Raw genomic sequence first — 19,636 nt, forward strand, 5'->3', positions numbered from 1 at the left:
GTTCCTTTACTCAAGTGAGCATCGTAAACATTGTTGCAGAAAACAAATCAATCCATGAAAAGGCCACATGTTCACTGGTGAGAGGTAAGGCTAGAGAAAAGATGTGACCTTAGTCACTGCGGAAGCCAAATTCTCCCACTCAAAAGAACTTCACATCCCATTGGTGGAGTTGATATAGTAAAGTATTAGCTAGAACTACTGTGCTGTGGGCCCCTAAAAGGTGGTCGAAGGAAAATCAGCCAGGGTCTGTTGGACTAGACTCCCTTAAGGAAGGCCTCCTGTCCTGGAAGCTGACAGGTCACATGGAAGAAGCTGTGGGGTCCTAATTAGAATCAACACCTTTTTGGATTCCAACTGTACCTGTGAAAGGCAGATTTTCTCCATTCTTTCTTTCCTACACTATACTTGGTTTCTTCTTCTCTGCCCAGGTTGGCCCTTAAATCTGTATTTCATCTGCTGGAGGACTCAGAAGTTCCAGAGCTAAACTGATGCCACCATTTGGGTGGTTTCAGCCTCAGGGCTGTCTGAAAAGAGAAAATAATAGGTTTGCTTGTCTGTTTAGGGCCTGTCTTCTCTCTCTCAACCTTCCTCTCTCTCTCTCTCTCTCTCTCTCTCTCTCTCTCTCGTCCCCGTCCATCTATCCATCCCTGTTTATCTATGGCATGACAGCACTTTCCCAGTGATTTGCTGCAGTCACATAGTTGGCCTGTTGATGTCCTCCTGGTATCTATTTTTTTTCCCTCCTTCCTTTCCTCCTTCTTTTCTTCCTTCCAAAACTGGACCTGCAATACCAAGACTAGCCAGTGACAAAACACCTGGTAGCACAAAGACATGGTGGGGTAGGGTGGGAATTAACAGAGCCAGAGATGTCTGGTATGAGGTCTGTTTTCTAGAAACTTGTTTGGACTTTCTGGTTGATGTGATTTTTAGTACAAGCATCCTTTTTCTGGAGCATAGTATTAGTGAAACACTTTGATAGCAGCCTACCCTCGTTGTCCTCTGAAAGCATATGCGATCTTCGGAGAATCACTTGACCTCTCTGAAATTTGATTTTTTTTTCTGTCAAATCCCCCTCCAAATGTTGTGATGCCGGTGGCTGTAGAGTCTAACCCCTGCCCCATCCTGGGTATTAATTAGCTTTGGTCTCCTCCAGGTGCCGATGGCTTTATTTCCCATTCAATCCCAAGATATGAACAGTAGGGGGCAGTAGACTTAAGATTTGTTTATCAGAAATATTAAAATCCTAAGAGTTAAAATAGCCTCGGTGACAGATAGTGACAACCTCTGGCTTCTAGGGCACCCAGAGTGGGAAGGCTCCTGCCAGCCACTCACTTGTCTGTCCTGAGGCCAGAAGGCTTCGTTCCTCTCTCTGCAAAGCCTTTATTTCCACTGCTGTCATTAACCATACAGTCAAATGCTCTGTCCCTCAGATAGGCTCCTGGATGGCATTCGGACAGTGACTTTCTTTTGTGTGTGGTAGTCATCAAGGCTTTTCTTCCCTGACTCTCTCTGTGACGTTGTTACTTGGGAAACTGCTGGGGCCTGTGAGCTATTGCAAACCAAGAAACGCATACAAGACTTGGCAAAATCTGCTGTCCTTGCTGATGCAATCAATGAGTCCTGATGCTTTGTTCTTGTTCCGACTTTTAAATAACACTTTTATGTTTAAATACCCTGACCGTGTGTGTGTGTGTGTGTGTGTGTGTATACAATCATATGTTTGAATATATCAAAGGACACCACTTTTATTATAAGCTTGGCCACTTGAGTTTGGAGTCTCAATTTTCTGTTCTCTTGGTGTATTATTTAATCAGTTCATTATTTGGAATCTGAAAAGCAAGTATTTGCTTAATTTTATTATTTCAGAGGGAAGAAACATTCAGACTGCTATAGCAGGGATATGGTTCGGGGGTAGCATTCTTGTCTAGCATGCATGAGGCCCTGGTTTCACATCCCTAACACCAGTCCCAAAGTGTTTTTTTTTTTTTTCAAAAGGGGGGGGTGATTGTAATGGGGGAGAGGAAGGGATAGAAAAAATATTCTCTCCCCATCTTTTCCCCTAAATCAAAGTGAAGCCACCTGAAATCTTGACACTCGTTTCACTGAGTCCAGCACGTGTTTTGCACTGAAGCGCCATGGGCCTTGTGAAGGAAGCATGTTGGCAAGCATGCTGTGAGCCTGTCTTTGCATGGTGGAAGACAGGGTGAGCTTCCAGCACGTTTGGTCCTGAAATCTCTGAAAATCAAGTTGACTCAACACTTCCTTTCAAATAGGAGAGCTGATACTCATGATACCTTAACAATATGGATGCCTGGATAAGACCTGAGCAGTCGCACCAAAGGATATGCCAGTGGGGAAGAGGATGAGGGACTCTCACCTGTCCTACCCCCTAGACAAAGTACTGCAGGCCACTAACAACTGCTGACAGGGAGAATTGGTCTTTCCCAGGGAGGCGCCTTCCACTTGGCTACCCAATGCCAAGTGGCCAACCCTGAAATCATGTACCTACAGGCAACATGAAATGGACTCGTCAGATTGTATTTCTATATTTATGCATGCACACACACACACACAAAACCTATAATAATTAAGGAGAAAAGACCACGAGTTTGAGAGGGAGCCAGGGAGGGGTAGGAGGAGGAAAATGGCATAATTATGTTTTAATTTAAAAATATCACAAAAATAAAAATAATTTGGATGAGGAAAACAAATATGAAGGCCAGGTTGGAAGATGAAATGTAACTCTGTAGAGAGGCACAGAATACAGAGACATGGCTGGTTGGCAATGTGGATATAAACAAAGTGAGAGATGACCTATTGGGAATGCGTCATTCGAGTCACACTCTCGCTGAGTCACAGTGTGAACTGATAGCAAGGGGGAATACTAGAGAGTTATTTTCTCTCCTTTTTTATGCTTTATTTTTTTGAGAATTTCATGCAGTATATTTTGATCATATTCTTTCCCTTCCTCTCAGCTCCTCCTAATTCTTCCCCTACTTCCCTAGCCATCCAACTTTATTCTTTTCCAACTTTATTTTTTTCCGCTCAAATAATAATAATAATAATAATAATAATAATAATAATAATGGCTGGAGAGATGGCTCAGCAGTTAAGAGCCCTGGCTGCTCTTCCAGAGGACCTGGGTTCAATTTCCAGCACCCACATAGCAGCTCACAACTGTCTGTAACTCCAGTTCCAGTGGATCTAGTACCCTCACCCTGATACCAATGCACTTTTAAAAAGCAACAAAAAGCACACACACTCACACACACACACACACACACACGCACACACTGAAGTCTGATTTGTGTTGGCTACTACTCCTGAGCATGGGACTTGCCCTGGAATGTGACTACAAACCCTACAAGCTCCAAATTGCAAGCTGTCTGCAAGATATGCCCACTGCTGCAGTAGTGGCACAGATGTTATGGGAGCACTGGAGATTTCTATCTCTTTCCTTCTTCCCATGCTGGTATATAAGCCATCAAGAGCAATGCAAGGACTTGTGGAACCCTTTCTGTCTTAGCATGATAGATGAACCCTCTGTTGCTCCTTTCACAGTCACCCAGCCTGTCTCAGATGACAGATGCCTGGCTTTACTTGTCTCTCCTCTCACACTGGGAGCTTCACTGGCCTCAAGTCCTCCTCTCTTTTTCTCCTTAAAATCAAACTTTATAAATATGACCCAGACCCATCCAGGATTAAGAGTAACTGGGACAAAAATTCTTAGTATTTTATTTTTCCTGGGCAGGGTACCATTTTCCCAACTCCTTTCTAGGCATCAGCTCATCAGTTATGAGTCCTTGGAGATATTGATTCATGAAAGCTCCAGGATTCAACTGAGGAACATATATGTTTCCGTTTCAGAATAGTTGCAGTGTACCTGGAAGTACACGCTACTGTGTGTGTCGGCGTTTTAGTGGTTGGATGTATAGAGACATTAACAGCTATCACATCTTGAGGACCTACTTGCTACTCCACATGAATTATGATTCATTACAACTCTCATGTATCTAGTTAATCATGTGATGAACATACATGTGGGATTGGTTGTCTGAGATGACTCACATGAGAGGATGGTCAGCATTGTAGTTGACTGAGTTTGGGGTTATTTTCAGTCTTGGTCTTCCAAATTTGAACATTGTGTTAGATCTCTTCTTCCTCCTTAGCAGGAAGAACAGAGTTCTTTCCATTGAATACATCTTGTGCGCAGAACAGAGCAGTCATGAGAATTGTTAGCCTGAAAGTGAGTTTGTAGCAAACCTACCTTATAAGAGGATGTCAGGGAAGGTGAGGCAAAGGTATTATTAAACAATTGAGCAAACAAGACTTCTAGAGGCTAAGGTTTTATAAAAAGTGAAGAATAAAGATGAGGCTCAAACCCAGCATTACCATAGTCCCAACACTGAGTTATGTCTACCCCTTTAAGAGGCTTCCATGGACCTATATGGTACCATGTCTTGTGGATGTTCTCTTTGAACCCCTCAACAGAAAATCATCTGGTTTTATAACCATTGAGTAAAATCCTTTTAATTTGGGGGGAAAAATTAGAACCCCCAAGAGGTTAGCAGAAAAAAGAATATAGTGGTTGGTTCGACACCCATTGCTTTGAATCAGCTTGTAGGTTTAGAGTGAGAATGGCTGGGAGATTCGGAAGACAGACAGGAGATGTGTTTCCCAAAGGCCAGTGAAAGGCACGTAGCTAGGTGAGAGGGAACATGGGAAATTCTGCCAAATGTGCTTTGCCTATGTACATGCCCCTTGGATTCTAGGGAGAGGGGCCAGAATTGTTGCTCAAGACCTTTTCTTTAATGTCAGGGTCTGTGTTTCCTTTTATTCTTCTCTCTTGAGACAAGGGATTTGGAGTCAGCTGTTCAGTAAGTTCATTTCCAGCCCTGGTCTTAATGAGTGTGAACTTTCCAAGTGAATCTGATCTTGTCAGCGAGGGGCTGTCGTTTTCCCTGCTGGATGTTCATGACAGAGACCTTAAAGGTCCCGTGTTAGACCATGACCTGGCCTGACAGTGTTGTGAGGATGCGCTGGGACGTGAGAAGCCAGTCCTCCAGAGAGGTTTCTGAAATGACATCCAACCTTTGCATTTGTCACACACGTAGAGCAGGTGGCTGGGGCCACTGGGGGGACCTTGGAAACCATGAAATCGAGCTGTGCACTGGGCAGGATCAGATTTCCGTATTTGCCTTTATGTACCTGGGGCATCGCAGAAATGCAGGTTCTGCATTTCTGAAAAGCTCCCTGGTGCTGCTGCTAAATCGCCTTTGTCATAGGCACCCAGGGCTCCACAGGCAGGAAAACTACTCAATTCAGAAAGCTCAGGTTTTCACTCTTGATTTGAATTAGCTGCTCCAGGGCTTAGTTTATACCCTGATGAGTAACAAAAGCAGTGAAGAGTCCCATGTTTCCTGCATCCCATTATTTCAGAGGATTCAAGAAACTTGCCGCATGTTGGAGCAATGGGCCATCCAGTCTTATTCAGGCTGGGTCCCTGAGAAATACCTGTCTCTTAGGAAGCAGGGTGAAAATGCTGCCTAGTCGGATCTGGGGAGCTAGTGGGGAGATGGCTCACTCAGTAGAGTTCCTGCCACACAAGCATGAGGACCTGAGTTTAGAGCCTGAGCACCCATGTAAGAACCAGGAATGATACATCACTGTGACCCTGACTAGATGACCTCCAGAGTCCCTGAGAGATCCTGTCTCAAAAACAGAAAAAGACAACAAACATTGACCTCTGTCTTTCACTCACTTGTAACAGAAGTATGTTTACCTACATCCACATGTGTACATGCTCATAGGGACACCTGCAGATGCCCACATGAATACACACACACACACACACACACATACATACTAAATAGATACACAATAAAAGACAATGCCACCCAAACAATTCAGGTATTCCTCCTCTCTGGACATCAGATTGTTTGTTGGGAAGAATGCCTTCTGGGAGGTGGGGAAATGGAAAGGAGCATAGTTGCTGGACAGAGCCAATCAGAAAGCCTGAAGCTGTCTTCCTTTCCTCCTATCTACTGCTGCCTAGCCTGTCATCTCAATGCCAGTGTGCCAAGCCCTTATAGCACTTTAGACCTGGTTTATGACCATCACTGAAGAGCTGCTGCCATGCAGCGTCCTTGGCTGGTCACTGCGCTATCATGAGTTAGTTTGCGTTTTTAAAAGAGCATGGCAGGGAGTGAGGAGTGGTGTTTCAGTATCTTCAGGGTGCACAGCCCTGGTGAAGGCCCTATGGGAAGTCTGAAATAGTAGAGAGGGTATTTTGTTTATTTTTTTTAATTTAATGGATTTAAAGTTTTGTGTTGCAAAACAAAACAAGGACTACTGATTGACTATATGATGATGTGAACACGTGTAACACTCCTAGACTTCACACTGATAAATGGTTGTAAAGATATGTCTTAAAAATGTTTTACCGCAATTAAAAAAAAATTAAGGCACAAAAAAATGTTTGCAGAATGGATATGTTTTTCTATTTAAAAAGTCATAAAGATTCATTGGAAACTGGTAGGTATCAAATAATACTATTTGCATGTCTCTGTTCCACCATGGAAAGTGTTTCCAAGTTTGAAGGAAAAAAACTATCTTTTATTACTGAATTTTCCTTCTTTTTAATTGATTTATAATTATATAAGATAGTAATTAAAAGATGACTTCAGTATATCTATTAAATGCTGAAAATATAACACTCTTCCATTGGGGTATTCAGAAATAAACACGGAATATTATTGGAAAAAATGCCAAGTACCCCAGCTTTTTTCCTACTCCTGAAGGCATCAGGTCACCCACTTAAGAACAACGAGACTGAGTGGCCCATGGTTGAAATCTAGCCCAGAGAACCCTCGTTGGCTGGTTAAGACTAGGAAACAAGTAGTATGTGGCCCTTCAGGAATACGTCTCCTGTGCGCATGCCTGCGTGGAATGGAATGCTCCATCCTGTTGGGTTGGCAGGACATTCTAGGATTTCCTTCTACTTTACAGATAGGTAGATCAAGAACTGTGGCCTCAGGTGCTGAAGCCATGGTAGTCCTTGCTTCTTCCTTTTCTCAGATACTTTCTCTTGTCCCTTCCACAACTTCATGGTGCTTTGGAACATTTACTTTGGGTAGACCAGGAGTTTTTAGTCTATCTGTTTTTCAAGCACTCTTTTCAATGTTTAACAGTTAGTAGCACATATATGGAACCATCAATTGACACTGAAGTCACAGTGCTCAGCAATAATGATTGTCCTCACATCTTCCTTATTCTTTCGTGTACTTCAGCAGCAGAGGCCAGAGGTAGTTTTCTTTGATGTGATCTTTGTGATATACCTCTCTCTCTCTCTCTCTCTCTCTCTCTCTCTCTCTCTCTCTCTTTCTCTGCCTTTGGTTTTTCAAGACAGGGTTTCTCTGTTTAGCCTTGACTGTCCTGGAACTCACTCTGTAGACCAGGCTGGCCTCCAACTCACAGAGATCTGCCTGCCTCTGCCTCCCAAGTGCTGGGATTAAAGGTGTGCACCACCACCGCCTGGCCTGATGTACTTCTCATCTCTACTACACTACAAACTTGTGTCACACTACAAAGTTGGCCTCTTTGTAACAGTACATATTTTTAGTTATTGTAGAATATAACTCTATAGCAAAATTTATATGCCAATAATAATCTTGTTTCCATGTCTATAAAGAGTATGTGGCTCACTGTGAACTACAAAACCAGATTTGGGCAAGAATTCGAGCTTCACGTTATTTCATGAGCTACTTACTAAATGCATATTGTTCTAATTGCCAGACCTTAGGAACTGACATTCCATACGAAAAATGTGAGAGACATGCCGACCAGAAAATAATTTCAAATAGTGACAAATGCTAAGGAAAAATTAAAAGGACTGGAAAATGAGAAGAGGGGTGAGCTTTGAAAAAGGGAGGGATTGATGTCTTTGAGTGACGACCTGAGTAGTGACAGTCAACCATGACAAGGCTCTGAAGGGAAGGTTTTCTAGGCAGAGCAGCAACTGCAGTGTTTGAGTGAGTTGTCCTCAGCAACTTCAAGGAACAAAGGCCAACATGGCCGCAGCATTGAAAAGACGGACAGCGGAGTGCAGAGACTGATTCCTCGAAATCTTATCATGACCGCAGTTAAGGAACTTGCCCTTTGCTTTATCACCACGGTGTACTGCAAGCTGGAGAGTAGAGAGTGGCCAGCATCTCTGTAAGACAATGGTGGAAACGAGATCTTAGAAGGGCAAGAGTAGGAGACAGAATAGAGTTCATCTTATCTTCTGCGCTTAAAGAGTGTGGGCATCACCCCTTCTGGTCTGGGAGGAGGGGAGGCAGGAGCATCCATCTTCACTTGATTTCAGAGTCTTCTTGCTGTGGACCATGTGAATCCAATCCACCTAAGGCTTCTTTCCAATAAAACATGAAACCAGGAAATGTTATTTTCATTCTACGTACTTTACTCCTTCCTTTCTCTCCAGGAGAAAGAGGAAGCAGGTTCTGGCCAAGAACAAAACCACAAAACCCTGCTTGGAGCAGGGAAATCAGCATCTTGTCTTAGTTTTTTCCTATTCGTCCAGTGGGAAACCCTGAGTGTTTTGTTTTGTTTGTGTTTAAGGCCTACCCTGAAAAAAAGAGAAATCATCTTTCCCTGTGTGTCTAACTCAATAGGGATGGCAGGCTTTCCATCCAGCGTCGGTATTTTTTATAAACTCACAATTTGTTGATGCCTTTGTTTCGCAAGTCCACTGGGGTCGTCTTGAGCCTTTGGCCTCAATCACCAAGACACATAGATTTCTGGGAAGACTTTGCCTTGAGCTCTTCAGTACAGTTATTAAAGGGCCCCTGTCAAGTTCTGAAGGGTGTGACCGGTGCCAGAACCCCCACAAGCCAAGCCCCTGAAGGATGCTGCTGCCAGCTGGCCCCTATTCCCAACAGAGATGGTTGGCTTTCTGTGGCTCTCTGTGTGTGGAGCTGGCCAAGTGCCCTTGGATGAAAGGCGGCCTAATATAAACGGAAAACGTTATTAATAAGCAGCCACTTAAGAATTTCCTACGACTTGCCAGTGATTTGGGGGCCTCTGTATGAGCAGAGAGAAAAACACTGCCTGGTTTACATGGATTAAGGGATCGACGTAGTCTGTGGGGGCCTCCTGGAGCCCTTGAGGTCTTGGTGAAGGCTTGGACCAGTTCCAGAAACTCTTTCAGTCTTGATCATCCCGTCTGTAAAGGGAAGATAATTCCTATCTCATGGTGTGGTTTGAGGATTAAACAGTGGGTGCAGGAGAAGGGCTCAGCGGAGTCTTTTAACACACACTCACCAAATGTTTCCTTAAAAAGCAATGTTGAGATGAAGCCCCCAGACATGGAACCAAACTGACTCCCCTTCCTTTGGTTCAGAGGAAAAAAGAAATGTGGCATTCCAGAACCCCCAACAGAGCAGACCAGTACACACAGCCTTGGACTTCTCGGGCCTACTGTCCACAGCTGTGACAGCTTTGATCGTCTGACTGGCCTAGGAGCGAGTATAAAAAAAATTCATGTAACCTAAATTGAAAGCATTTGCTGAGCTCTAAAGCGCTTGATCAGCCCAAGAGATTATTAATACCTAATCTGTCTTCTCTATTGTATGTTGAGACATGAAGAATATCATTTGTATAACCTTGGAAACAATGAAAAATCATGGTAAACATTATATGATCCTTAACAAGGATAATAATCAATATCTTGCTTAGTCCATACCTAAGTATACTAAATATCCAGTGAAGCAAAATGGATACACTACAGTATCTATAAATTCCAATTATCACATATATAAAGTGAAGTGGAGACAGTTGTCCAGAGGACTAGCCTCTACTATCTGTCCTACTTTATTCTTAGCAGAACAGCAAGTCTGACAGCTAAAGAATTCAGAGCATCTCTGGATGCCCACAGCCTTGCACAGGGATGCAGTGATGCACATACCAGTGTTGCCATGGAGATACCATCCATGGCCAAGCTCTTGTCCTCTGAGAGCTCACTCTGTCTACTCATAATGGTGCTGAATTAGTTATCTGTGAGCTTGGGAGGCATATTCCACACTGACTTGTGGATGCTTTTTCAACAAAGCCAAAACTCCTAACAGATTGTATGTGTCATTCACCACCTGCCATGCTGTCAGCATTTGGCCCTGAGTCGTCTCAGTATCTTAGTGGCACCATGTTCTCTCCCACCTCCACACCTTTATTCGGCTGTCAGGAATGTTCTCCCCTTTTCCTTTTACTGAAAACTTTCTACTCTGCTTCCTCAAGGGAACCCTCTGTGACATCCCTTTACCATCAAACCCCTTAAAGTGCAGTGCACATGAACCATGACTGAAGACCATAGTATTCTCCACTTTGTTTCCATTTTTTTCATTTTTAAAAGCTGTGGTATTTTATGGTGTATTAGACCCCTTGCTGTTGCTGTGACAGAAGATCATGACCAAGGCAGCTTAGAGAAGAAAGATTTATTTTAGCATGTGATTCCAGAGGGAGAGTCCATATGGTAGCAGAGGCATGGCAGCAGGTGGCCAGAGCAGGAAGCTGAGAAATCACATCCTCAACTGCAAAGGCAAAGTGGAAGCAGAGGAAGGCTTTAAACTTGCAAAGCCCAACCCCAATGCTGTAATTACTCCAGCAAGGCTCCACCTCCTAAGGTTCCATAACATTCCCCAAATAGCACCGCTCACTGGAGAGCAAAGTGGCAAATAACTGAGTGATGTGGGATTCCCCTCTGTATGCTGTGAATATCCTTGGTTAATAAAGGAACTGCTTTGGGCCTATAGCAGAGCTATAGGGGAACAGAACTAGGTGGGGAAAACTAAACTGAATGCTGGGAGAAAGGGGGCGGAGTCAAGAAGCCATGTAGCCCTGCTGGAGACAGACGCTAGAACTTTAGCCGGTAAGCCACAACCATGTGGTGATACACAGATTGATAGAAATGGGTTAAATTAATATGTAAGAGTTAGCAATTAAGAAGCTAGAGCTAATGGGCCAAGCAGTGATTTAATTAACACAGTTTCTATGTGATTATTTCAGAGCTAAGCAGCCAGGAAATGAATTAGCTGCTTCCTTTCAACACCTGAGCCTATGGGGGACATTTCTCATTTCAATCCCCACATGTGGAAGTTACAAGAATAGTATAGTGAGTTTTTATGTACAGTTCTAGATCTTGCTGTTAATGCGTTTTCACATCTGTGCTGCATGCTCCTTCCTCCTACTTTCTCCCTATTCATATCTTCTCTCTCCCCTATCTTCTCCCTGTCTCCTCCCTCTCTCATCTCTCTCCCTCTCCATTTCTCCTTCCTCCTTTTTTTCTCTGTCTCTCACCTCCTCCTTCCCTTGCCTCTTTTTCTTAGCCCTTTCCATAGGCCCTGCTTCCTCCCTCCATCTCTAAACCCCTTCTCCTTCCTCTCTCCCTTCACTCCTATCTCCCACACATCTCAGTTCTGCTGGTCCATCTGAGATTAGCCACACGCATCATCCTTCATCTGCATATGCTTTAGCATGCATCTCTTCAGAATACGAACATCCTCTTAAATAACTTGAGTGCTGCCTTCCTAGAAATTATGGCCTGGCTCTCTGTGGTCTTCTTTTTGTATCCCCACAGGGATTCCTTGGCTGCAGTACCTCATGGCACAGCCCATGACCCACCACACAAAACAGACACTCAGTAGGTGATCTTTCACATAGTGGAGCTGCCTTGCCACAAACTTTCTGTCACTGCCCTGAATTCATTGACCCTCCCACTCCAGCGGACTCCAGCCTGTGGCTCCCACTGCTACAGAGATGCATTGTTCTGCCCTTCACTGCTTATTTTTTCCTGTGCTAAGGGCCTCGCTATGGTCTTCTGCCAAAGAGTGCTAAGAATTAGAAGATAGTAACCCTGTCTCTCCTTCAAGCAGCTTTATCTGAGGAATATTCCAGATAGGCCCTCATTCCCAAGTCCTACAGAGGACCCTGTTTGTCCAGTTCACCAATCTACATTGTCATTACCCCACCCCCTGGTGTGTCCTGGGGTCCTCTCCAGCATCTTCCTTTTCTTTATTGTTTCTTCTTGGGACGATCTTTTGAGGGTCTCATTCTAAGCTATGGCTCATCTGTCACTGAGTTGTCCTACCTGCCAAGCTAGAGGTGGTGTGAGACCTTTAAGAGTGAGTTCTAAGCGAAGTCATCCAGAACGGGCTCTTTTGCAAATAGAGTGTGCTCCCGTGCCTCCCGAATTGCAAATCCATCTGCAGCAGGACTCTGTTATGAATTGGCATCTTAAGAGGAGACACCTGGCATTGGGAACTTCTCTCTGCTGCCTTCAGCTCTGCCAGGAGAGAGGGGCACCTCTGTGCAGATGGCAGGAGTCACCAGCCAGACGAAGAAGGGAAGTGGGACAGAACCAGGCAGCAGGGTTCTGGCACTCAGCATGCACCAGCCAAGTTCCCAGCTGGCCTTGTCACGGTCCCCACCCTTCAGCTCTGTATTCATGAGGAAATCTTTTTTCCTTTCTCACAGAGATAGAAATCTTTCTTCCAGACATGGCAAGTGTCAGGGTTCATGTCCTTCATTTAGTCTGAATGTTTGCCAAGAAAGGGATAAGCAAAGTATTGTGACTTGGAGGGGGGTGGGTGAAGGAGCCAGAAAGGCTGCCCCTAACCGGATGTGCTGAAGTCTGGCTAGATCAGGACAGAAACCCAGGAATTGGAGGGAGAAGTGTCTTAGAAGAAAGAAGTTCCAGATGCCCGATAAAATGGAATTCCTCCTGAATTTCATATTATGCCTGGGCTTTAGGACAGGCTGTTGACAACCAGTTTTGCCACTGCCATTCATGCAGTTGCTGCTGAGGGAGGAGGGAAGTTATCACAACACCTCCTGAGAACCTTTCCAGCAGCCTTCCTCCGCCTTTACACTCTCCACCACAATGCCTCCAGGCGGCGGGCGGGCAGTGGGTGCCTGCTTTCCCTCTGCTGGAAAAACTCCACCCCGGTTATATTCTTCTAGCTTCCTGGTAGCCAGTAGGCTTTTACCGGTGGCTCAGATTTGCCTTCAGTGGGGAGGGCTTTCCCAGCTCACCCCAGTCCCTCTCTGATATAACATTTATCACAAATGGGAAAGTTTATCCCTGATTACTCAATGGTTATACCTTTTTTTAGCTTGAAGTTCCACGAGGGTATAGAGATTTTTCTGCCTTACAATTAAGGCGGACTAACAGCTAATGCCCAGAAACTTAAAACGATGCCTCGCACTCAGTAGATTACCACTCCGTATTGCTAGATTGATGGTGAGTGGGTGAACTGATGGATCTATGTGTGGATCAATGAGTTAGGGGGATGGATGGAGAGGAGGAGGGACAGTTTGGACACTTTACATGGGAAGCATTGGTCTTGGAGCTGGATAACACAGGTTCTAATCTATGTCAGCTTTAGCCAAGTTCCTTCCGAGTTCATGCCTACACGTTTGTTTCTGACTTCCCCAGCATACGATTATCTCAGGACCAGCAGATTTTATTTCAGTTCTTACTGACTTAGTTGAGCACAACAGGGTGTGTCTCTCTGCCCAACATCATTTGTTTGCTTATTTCCTCTGGGCATCCTACAGTCTAGTAAACATCCTTTCACTCCAAATCCAGGAAGCTGGTAACGCCAGAAGTCTATAAGCTTGAATGGATGTTTAGCTATTGAAGACTGGTGGAATGGTTCATGTGAGGAGTTGATAGGCTTGTTGGGAATGCAGAGAAGGTGGAGAGTAGAGCTAGTGAAGGAAGCTAGGCTCCTTTCCACAAAACAGCTCCATCGGTGGTTTGAAATTATTATTATTATTATTATTATTAATTAATCGGTGAGTGTATGAATGACACACGAAGATGCAATTCAGAGCCAGATCTTAGTGGTCTTAGGTTGTCCTTGCTTTATCTCTTCTTGCACAGGAAATTGGAAGTTGATAACTAAGGAAGTCTGTTTTTCACATGTATTTTATCTGAGATACTTAACTTTCGAGATACCTGTAGTTTTACACATAAGATAATTGGCTTCCATACGAAGTAAAGTCTGAATCCTCATTCAGGATACTAGATCAGAACAAGCTTATGAATCTTTGCTGAATAATGTACATCTGTGCACTGAGAATTTTGTGTGTGTGTGTGTATATGTGTGTGTGTGTGTGCATGTGCGTGTGTGTCTCATATCTTGTTGTCCAGACCAAAGTCTTATCCCTTGGCTCATGGGGAACACTGATTGAAGTCTGGTCTCTGCATCTTTGTACTAAGGAAGAAATGGTCCAGCAGCTGTTTCTGTTTAACAGTGGTTATCTTTGGGATTGTGGGTGTTTAGAATGTTTTTCCTCCTCCTTACTTAGCTGTAATTTGTGACTTCTTTCTACATTAATTGTATGTTAAGGAGAAGAAAGCAGTAACTTTAAATTATGATAAGTGTAATAATCAGGAAAAAAATTCCCCTCTTTCCTCTTTATTGCTATGAAGAAAGGGATGATTCTTTTGTCTTCGGTGTGATAGTCATGGGAGAATTTAAATACCTAGGGACACTTTCATCAGTTGGGAGAAAGCTGTGGATACCTCTAGGTTAAGTTAGCCTTTTGTCTTTAGCAGAGGTTCGCTTGCCAACTATTCTGTCTGCTGCCTGATGTATGGCCTTGTTGAATCCTCATCTTTTGTCATTTGGTTTACAATGGGCCTAAAATGCTCTAATCAGCCTGCTGTGGTCCTAAAAAAAATGCAAGTAGCCTGAATCTGATCTGGCCTTGGACTTGGGACTGTGGAACCCATACCCCAGGGAGGTGGGAGGCAGATGGCAGAGTAGCAAGCAGAGATGCCACTATTACAGCTGATGTAGTTTTCCCTCTCAATGGGATGCTTCTACACACAAGATACCCAGATGAGTGACAGGTGGGCTGAGTGCTGTAAGAGCTTCCAATGTGGCCATTATTTTGGCTTGACATAAATCCTCTTGAAAAAGTTCAAAAATGTTTATTGTCTAGATTTCTTGGAGCATCATGCCTGTTGTTAGAATTCACTGTTTTTTAGACTGTGATCTAAGGGGCTTCTTTCCATCCAAGAGACTACCTACAAAAGAGCATCCTCCGAGTGTTTTAGAAGCTGACTGTCTGGTGATCCACTGATTTACTGTCTTGTGAAAATATACAGTCATGGGTCCTGGTTGAGATCTATCTAATCTATCACAGGGATATGGCCTCTGTTCTCCAAATGTTTCCTGTTACAATGTCTTGGCAACGAGGTGAACAGTTTCCTATGACCAGATTCATCATTTATGAGGACTTCCATGATTAAGAGTTAATGTGTGTGTGTGTGCTCATGCGCACGCATGTGTGTGCATATGTGTATACTATGAATTATCTCTCAGAAGCTTTTGTTTTATTTCTTTCATCTTTCAAGTTATAAAGTACACAGTTCCTATTTTTGTAGTTCTTAGGAATTACTTTAGAGGATCCAGAAACTATAACAATCTTCAGACTTGTATCTTTGGAACCCAGGCCTGGGAGGGGACCACAGACTTGTCATAAAGTTTGGGGAGGAGGTTGGGCTTGCTGTCTCTTCCAGTAACATTCATTTAGACAACTTGATTTTATATATGAAGCTTCCCACTTATAAGTTCTTTTACAAAATTTTCTCAATATAAAGAAAAATGGGTAAAGGGGGAAGAAAAGGAGAACTTGATGCTGCTTATAATCACTTCCAAAGCCAAACCAATGCACCTGCCACAAATGTTACCCATCAAGGTGGAACCTTTGCCCTCGTCAGTCACCCTCCCGTCCAGTTATAATGAATTCTTCCACTTCATGCAAATGAGTTAATTGGCATAAATCTTTAGTTTTCATGCAAATGCTATGGTTGCTGGTGGAAATGCCTGTGTGAACTCTGCTGAGATAGATTAGGAAATGGCTCCCACCTGACAATTTTGTATGACCCACAAAAGAGGTGGTCGTGGATTTCATGCTGCAGAACCAAATGAATTGGTCACTGCTCTGGTGAAGCATTTGCAAAGATTACTTGGGGGCAAAGGCTGGGAAGAGAGGTGAACGCAGCATTTCCACTGTCTGAATCAGGGATGGTTTCTTGGAAACCTGTCATTGACAAAGCCAATTATGGAGAGGTAGAATGTCAGCTCTGACAGAATGAAACCAATGCATTCTGCGTGTGTGTGTGTGTGCGTGCGTGCACCCTGAAACATACATACACAGGTGTTTAATGAATTTCTGCTTTGCTAGCTGGTTCTATATTCACAAATATGTATTTTTATAAAATCCACATCTTATATTTGCCCATCCATGCACACACACACACACACACTCCTGATTATGCTTCATTTGGGTGAAATTAATTAGCATATTAAAAAAGAAAGCTGTTGGCTGCCACTGTATTTTTTCAGAAGGGAAGAGAGAGCTTGAGGAACAAGAGATCCCTCCTGGCTTTGCCTCTGTTTCACTTCTCCTTTCAAAGCACCTCAGACTTGGGTTTCCAACTTGTAAATGGAGATTATTAAATTAGCTTCACCAGTGGTTGTCAGGGAATCACTCAAAGGTTCCAGATTCTTTGCCTTGCTGGGGTAGCTCCAGTTAATTATAAATGAGGAGTAGAGCTGGCAGCTAGCAGAGAAGGCAGATAAAGCCCTGGTGGTTTTGATTTACTGGGTTTATCCCCCCCCCTTTTTTTTTTCTCCTTGACTTTGGTTTTTCTGAGTGATTTTGCTGTTGTTCAGGAGCGAACAGCTATTCCATGTGAAATCAAGTGTGTCTTCTGTAATATTTGTGTTGAGGGCTCAGCCAGGCCTTCTTTTGGCTCCTCATTTTGCCCTCCCCTTAGGGGTTCCTTCCAATAAGTTCCAAAGAAGGCATATAATAAACACTTAAGAAGATGATCGACTTCCCTAGTCTGGTTCTTGGGAAAATGGAAAATCAAGACCACAGTTAGATACGGTGTCACATCCACTAGGGTGGCCAGAGTCAATAAGGTAGACCGCAAGACATGTAGCGGGAGTTAGAGGAAATGTAACCTGCCTTCATTGAAGGCAGCAGCTTCAAATTTTTTAGATATTTTGTAGTACAGTTTGACAGTTCCCCAAAATGATAGACATAAAGTTACCATGTGATGTAGTGATTCCATTGCTAGGTATATGCCCAAGAGAAACCTCAACATTAAAATTAGAATTATTCAAAAAATTGAGAGTCCAAATATCTACCAGTTGCTGAACGCACCAATGTGATACATCCCTACAATTGGAATATTCCTCAGCAATAAATAAAAAATTCAAGAGACTGATGTGTGCTACAGCATGGGTTAACTATACCATTATTTCATGTGAAAGAAACTAGTTTTGAAAGATTGTATTTTGCGTGGCTCCTGTATATGAAATATCCAAAATAGGCAAAACCAACAGAGACAGAAAAATTAGTGGTTGTCAGGGTGTGTGAGCCTGGACTATGAGAAGTTACTGTTCGTGTTCATGAGTTCAGTGGGCATGTCTAAAATTAGTGGTGGTTGGGGACTTCTGACTATATTAAGAGCTAGTGAATTATATGCTAGAAGGGTAGGTTCTATGCTATGTGAATTATCTTAACAAAGCCATTGTAGCACAACCCAGACACATGTGGCGATTAGAATTCTGGGTTCTTTCATTGCCTTTATAATGTGCTACAAAAAGATCAGCGTGCACACAAATAGCTTGTCAAAGTTTGCCTCCTCCATGATATTCTGTTCATTTCATTGGTAAGAGAGAGAAATCTGTGTGTGTGTTGCTTGACTGTGTCATTTTCTTTGCTACAATATTTAGATAGGGATAAGATTAAAGAAGTTGCAGGAAGCCTTGAGGGAGAGGCTGGGTTTGAGGAATTTGCATCCTTGACTAGTACTGGAGTAATTGCAACACGTAATTGGGAGCTGGAAGGAGGAACAAAGTCAAGCATGGTAGCACACACTCATGATCTCTGCACTGGGGTGGTAGAGGAAGGCTGAGATAGGTGGATTCCTGGGGCTTGCTGGTCACCAGCCTAGTGTTTTGGAGCATTTTGGGTGAACTCTAGGCCAACAGGAGACCCCTGTCTCACAAAACAAGGTAAACAACACTGAAGAGCACCCCCCATCTTTACTGGAAAAAAATTCACATGTGTGAAGTTATATAAAATAACTTTTTGTGTTTATGACTCTGAATCAGAGAGCTTTAATAACAGTGAACTTATCTTCCTGTGAAGACTTTTGGGACCACATTTGTTTTAGTAGAAAACTGTTCTTACTCCTAAAGAAAAGATCGTATCCATGGTTCTTTTTATGACCGGTTATGATTTTGTTGTTATTTTTCTGTTTTGCATGATTTAAGAACTTAAAAAAAAAAGGAACTTGTCAGCGATTGTTAAATCTGGTAATATTTCTGATTAGTTGTATGGATTCTATATATTTAATTCTGTAAATGTTATCATGGTCCATATTTAGAGGTGTGTGTGTGTGTGTGTGTGTGTGTGTGTGTGTGTGTGTGTGTGTATGTGAATTTGGAAGAAGAGGCTGGATCTGTGTGTCAGCATCACCAGCATGCTCACCTGGTAGTCTCTGATCTCCTAGATGACTTGACATGTGTCCATTATAAACCAGTGTTCTCTAGGCTGTAGCTGGTGAATGTGTTTATGGGTTGGAATCCAAAGGCTGATGACGTGCTGTGTTTGCTGCCTGCAGGAAGATCTGTCTACACTGCAAGTGTCCCCAGGAGGAGCACATGGTGACAGTGATGCCGTTGGAGATGGAGAAGACCATCAGCAAACTCATGTTTGACTTCCAGAGGAACTCAACCTCCGATGATGACTCGGGCTGTGCTCTGGAAGAGTACGCCTGGGTTCCCCCGGGGCTGAAGCCTGAGCAGGTAGCCATCTTCCCATGCCTTTAGCTTCAGATGTTGCCTTTCCAGCATTTCCACACCCCTCACTTGGAAGGGAAAGGTCGCTCTGCTGATTCAGGGTTGTTTGGCAGTAAATGAGTTAAAGATATCCCGGGCCTCCATGGGAAATGAAGCTGAGCCTGGAATAATCCATCATTAATCCATTCTGTCTTTTCATTGTCAACCGTTTGTAGACTGTCTGAAACATCTTAGAAATGTTGAATATTAGACGTTATGTTTTGGGGTGTGGGGAGAAGTCCGAGCGTCAACATGAGTTGTCACATTCAGATTCTTTCCAAAAGGAATCGAGGACTTGCCTTCTCATTGGTGTGTGCTGTGTTTAAATATTAAACTTGACCTTAGTTTATAAAGACATTGCTCTTCCCTAAGATATTCCTGGCACTTGCACAGGCTGTAAACATTGCTGGCCTGATGAGAATATCTCTTGTCTTTGCTTCTCTCTGTTTTGCATTTTTCCCAGTGATACCCAGCCATGGTCTTGCATTCCATGGTCCTTGGTGTTTTCTTTCCCAGAAATCTGCAGTCAGCCTGACAGCACATCTGTAAGCGGGATCCTCTTAGCATCTCCCTGATAATGACTTTCAGAGACAGGGAGAATCTTAAAAGTGTTAACTACCATTGTCTTCCCCCCAACCATTCCATTGTTGAGAGAGCACTGTGTCTGGCAGAGTATTTAGAAGCTTAAACAGCATGACGTTGGTTGTGTGTCA

At 43.4% G+C, this 19,636-nt stretch overlaps 1 protein-coding gene across 4 annotated transcripts in view; it reads left to right on the forward strand.

The window, feature by feature from the left end:
* Positions 1–19,636, forward strand: part of Prickle2 (prickle planar cell polarity protein 2) — a 355,220-nt gene that overhangs the window by 252,235 nt on the left and 83,349 nt on the right. For all 4 annotated transcript variants that reach the window (XM_057767802.1, XM_057767809.1, XM_057767826.1 and 1 more), the window contains one exon: positions 18,707–18,890. In XM_057767802.1, coding sequence (XP_057623785.1) covers positions 18,707–18,890 — 184 coding nt within the window. The remainder of the gene's footprint in view (positions 1–18,706; positions 18,891–19,636) is intronic.

This window comes from Chionomys nivalis, chromosome 1 (genome assembly GCF_950005125.1).
Source record: "Chionomys nivalis chromosome 1, mChiNiv1.1, whole genome shotgun sequence".
In the NCBI taxonomy this organism is placed as follows: Eukaryota; Metazoa; Chordata; class Mammalia; order Rodentia; family Cricetidae; genus Chionomys; species Chionomys nivalis.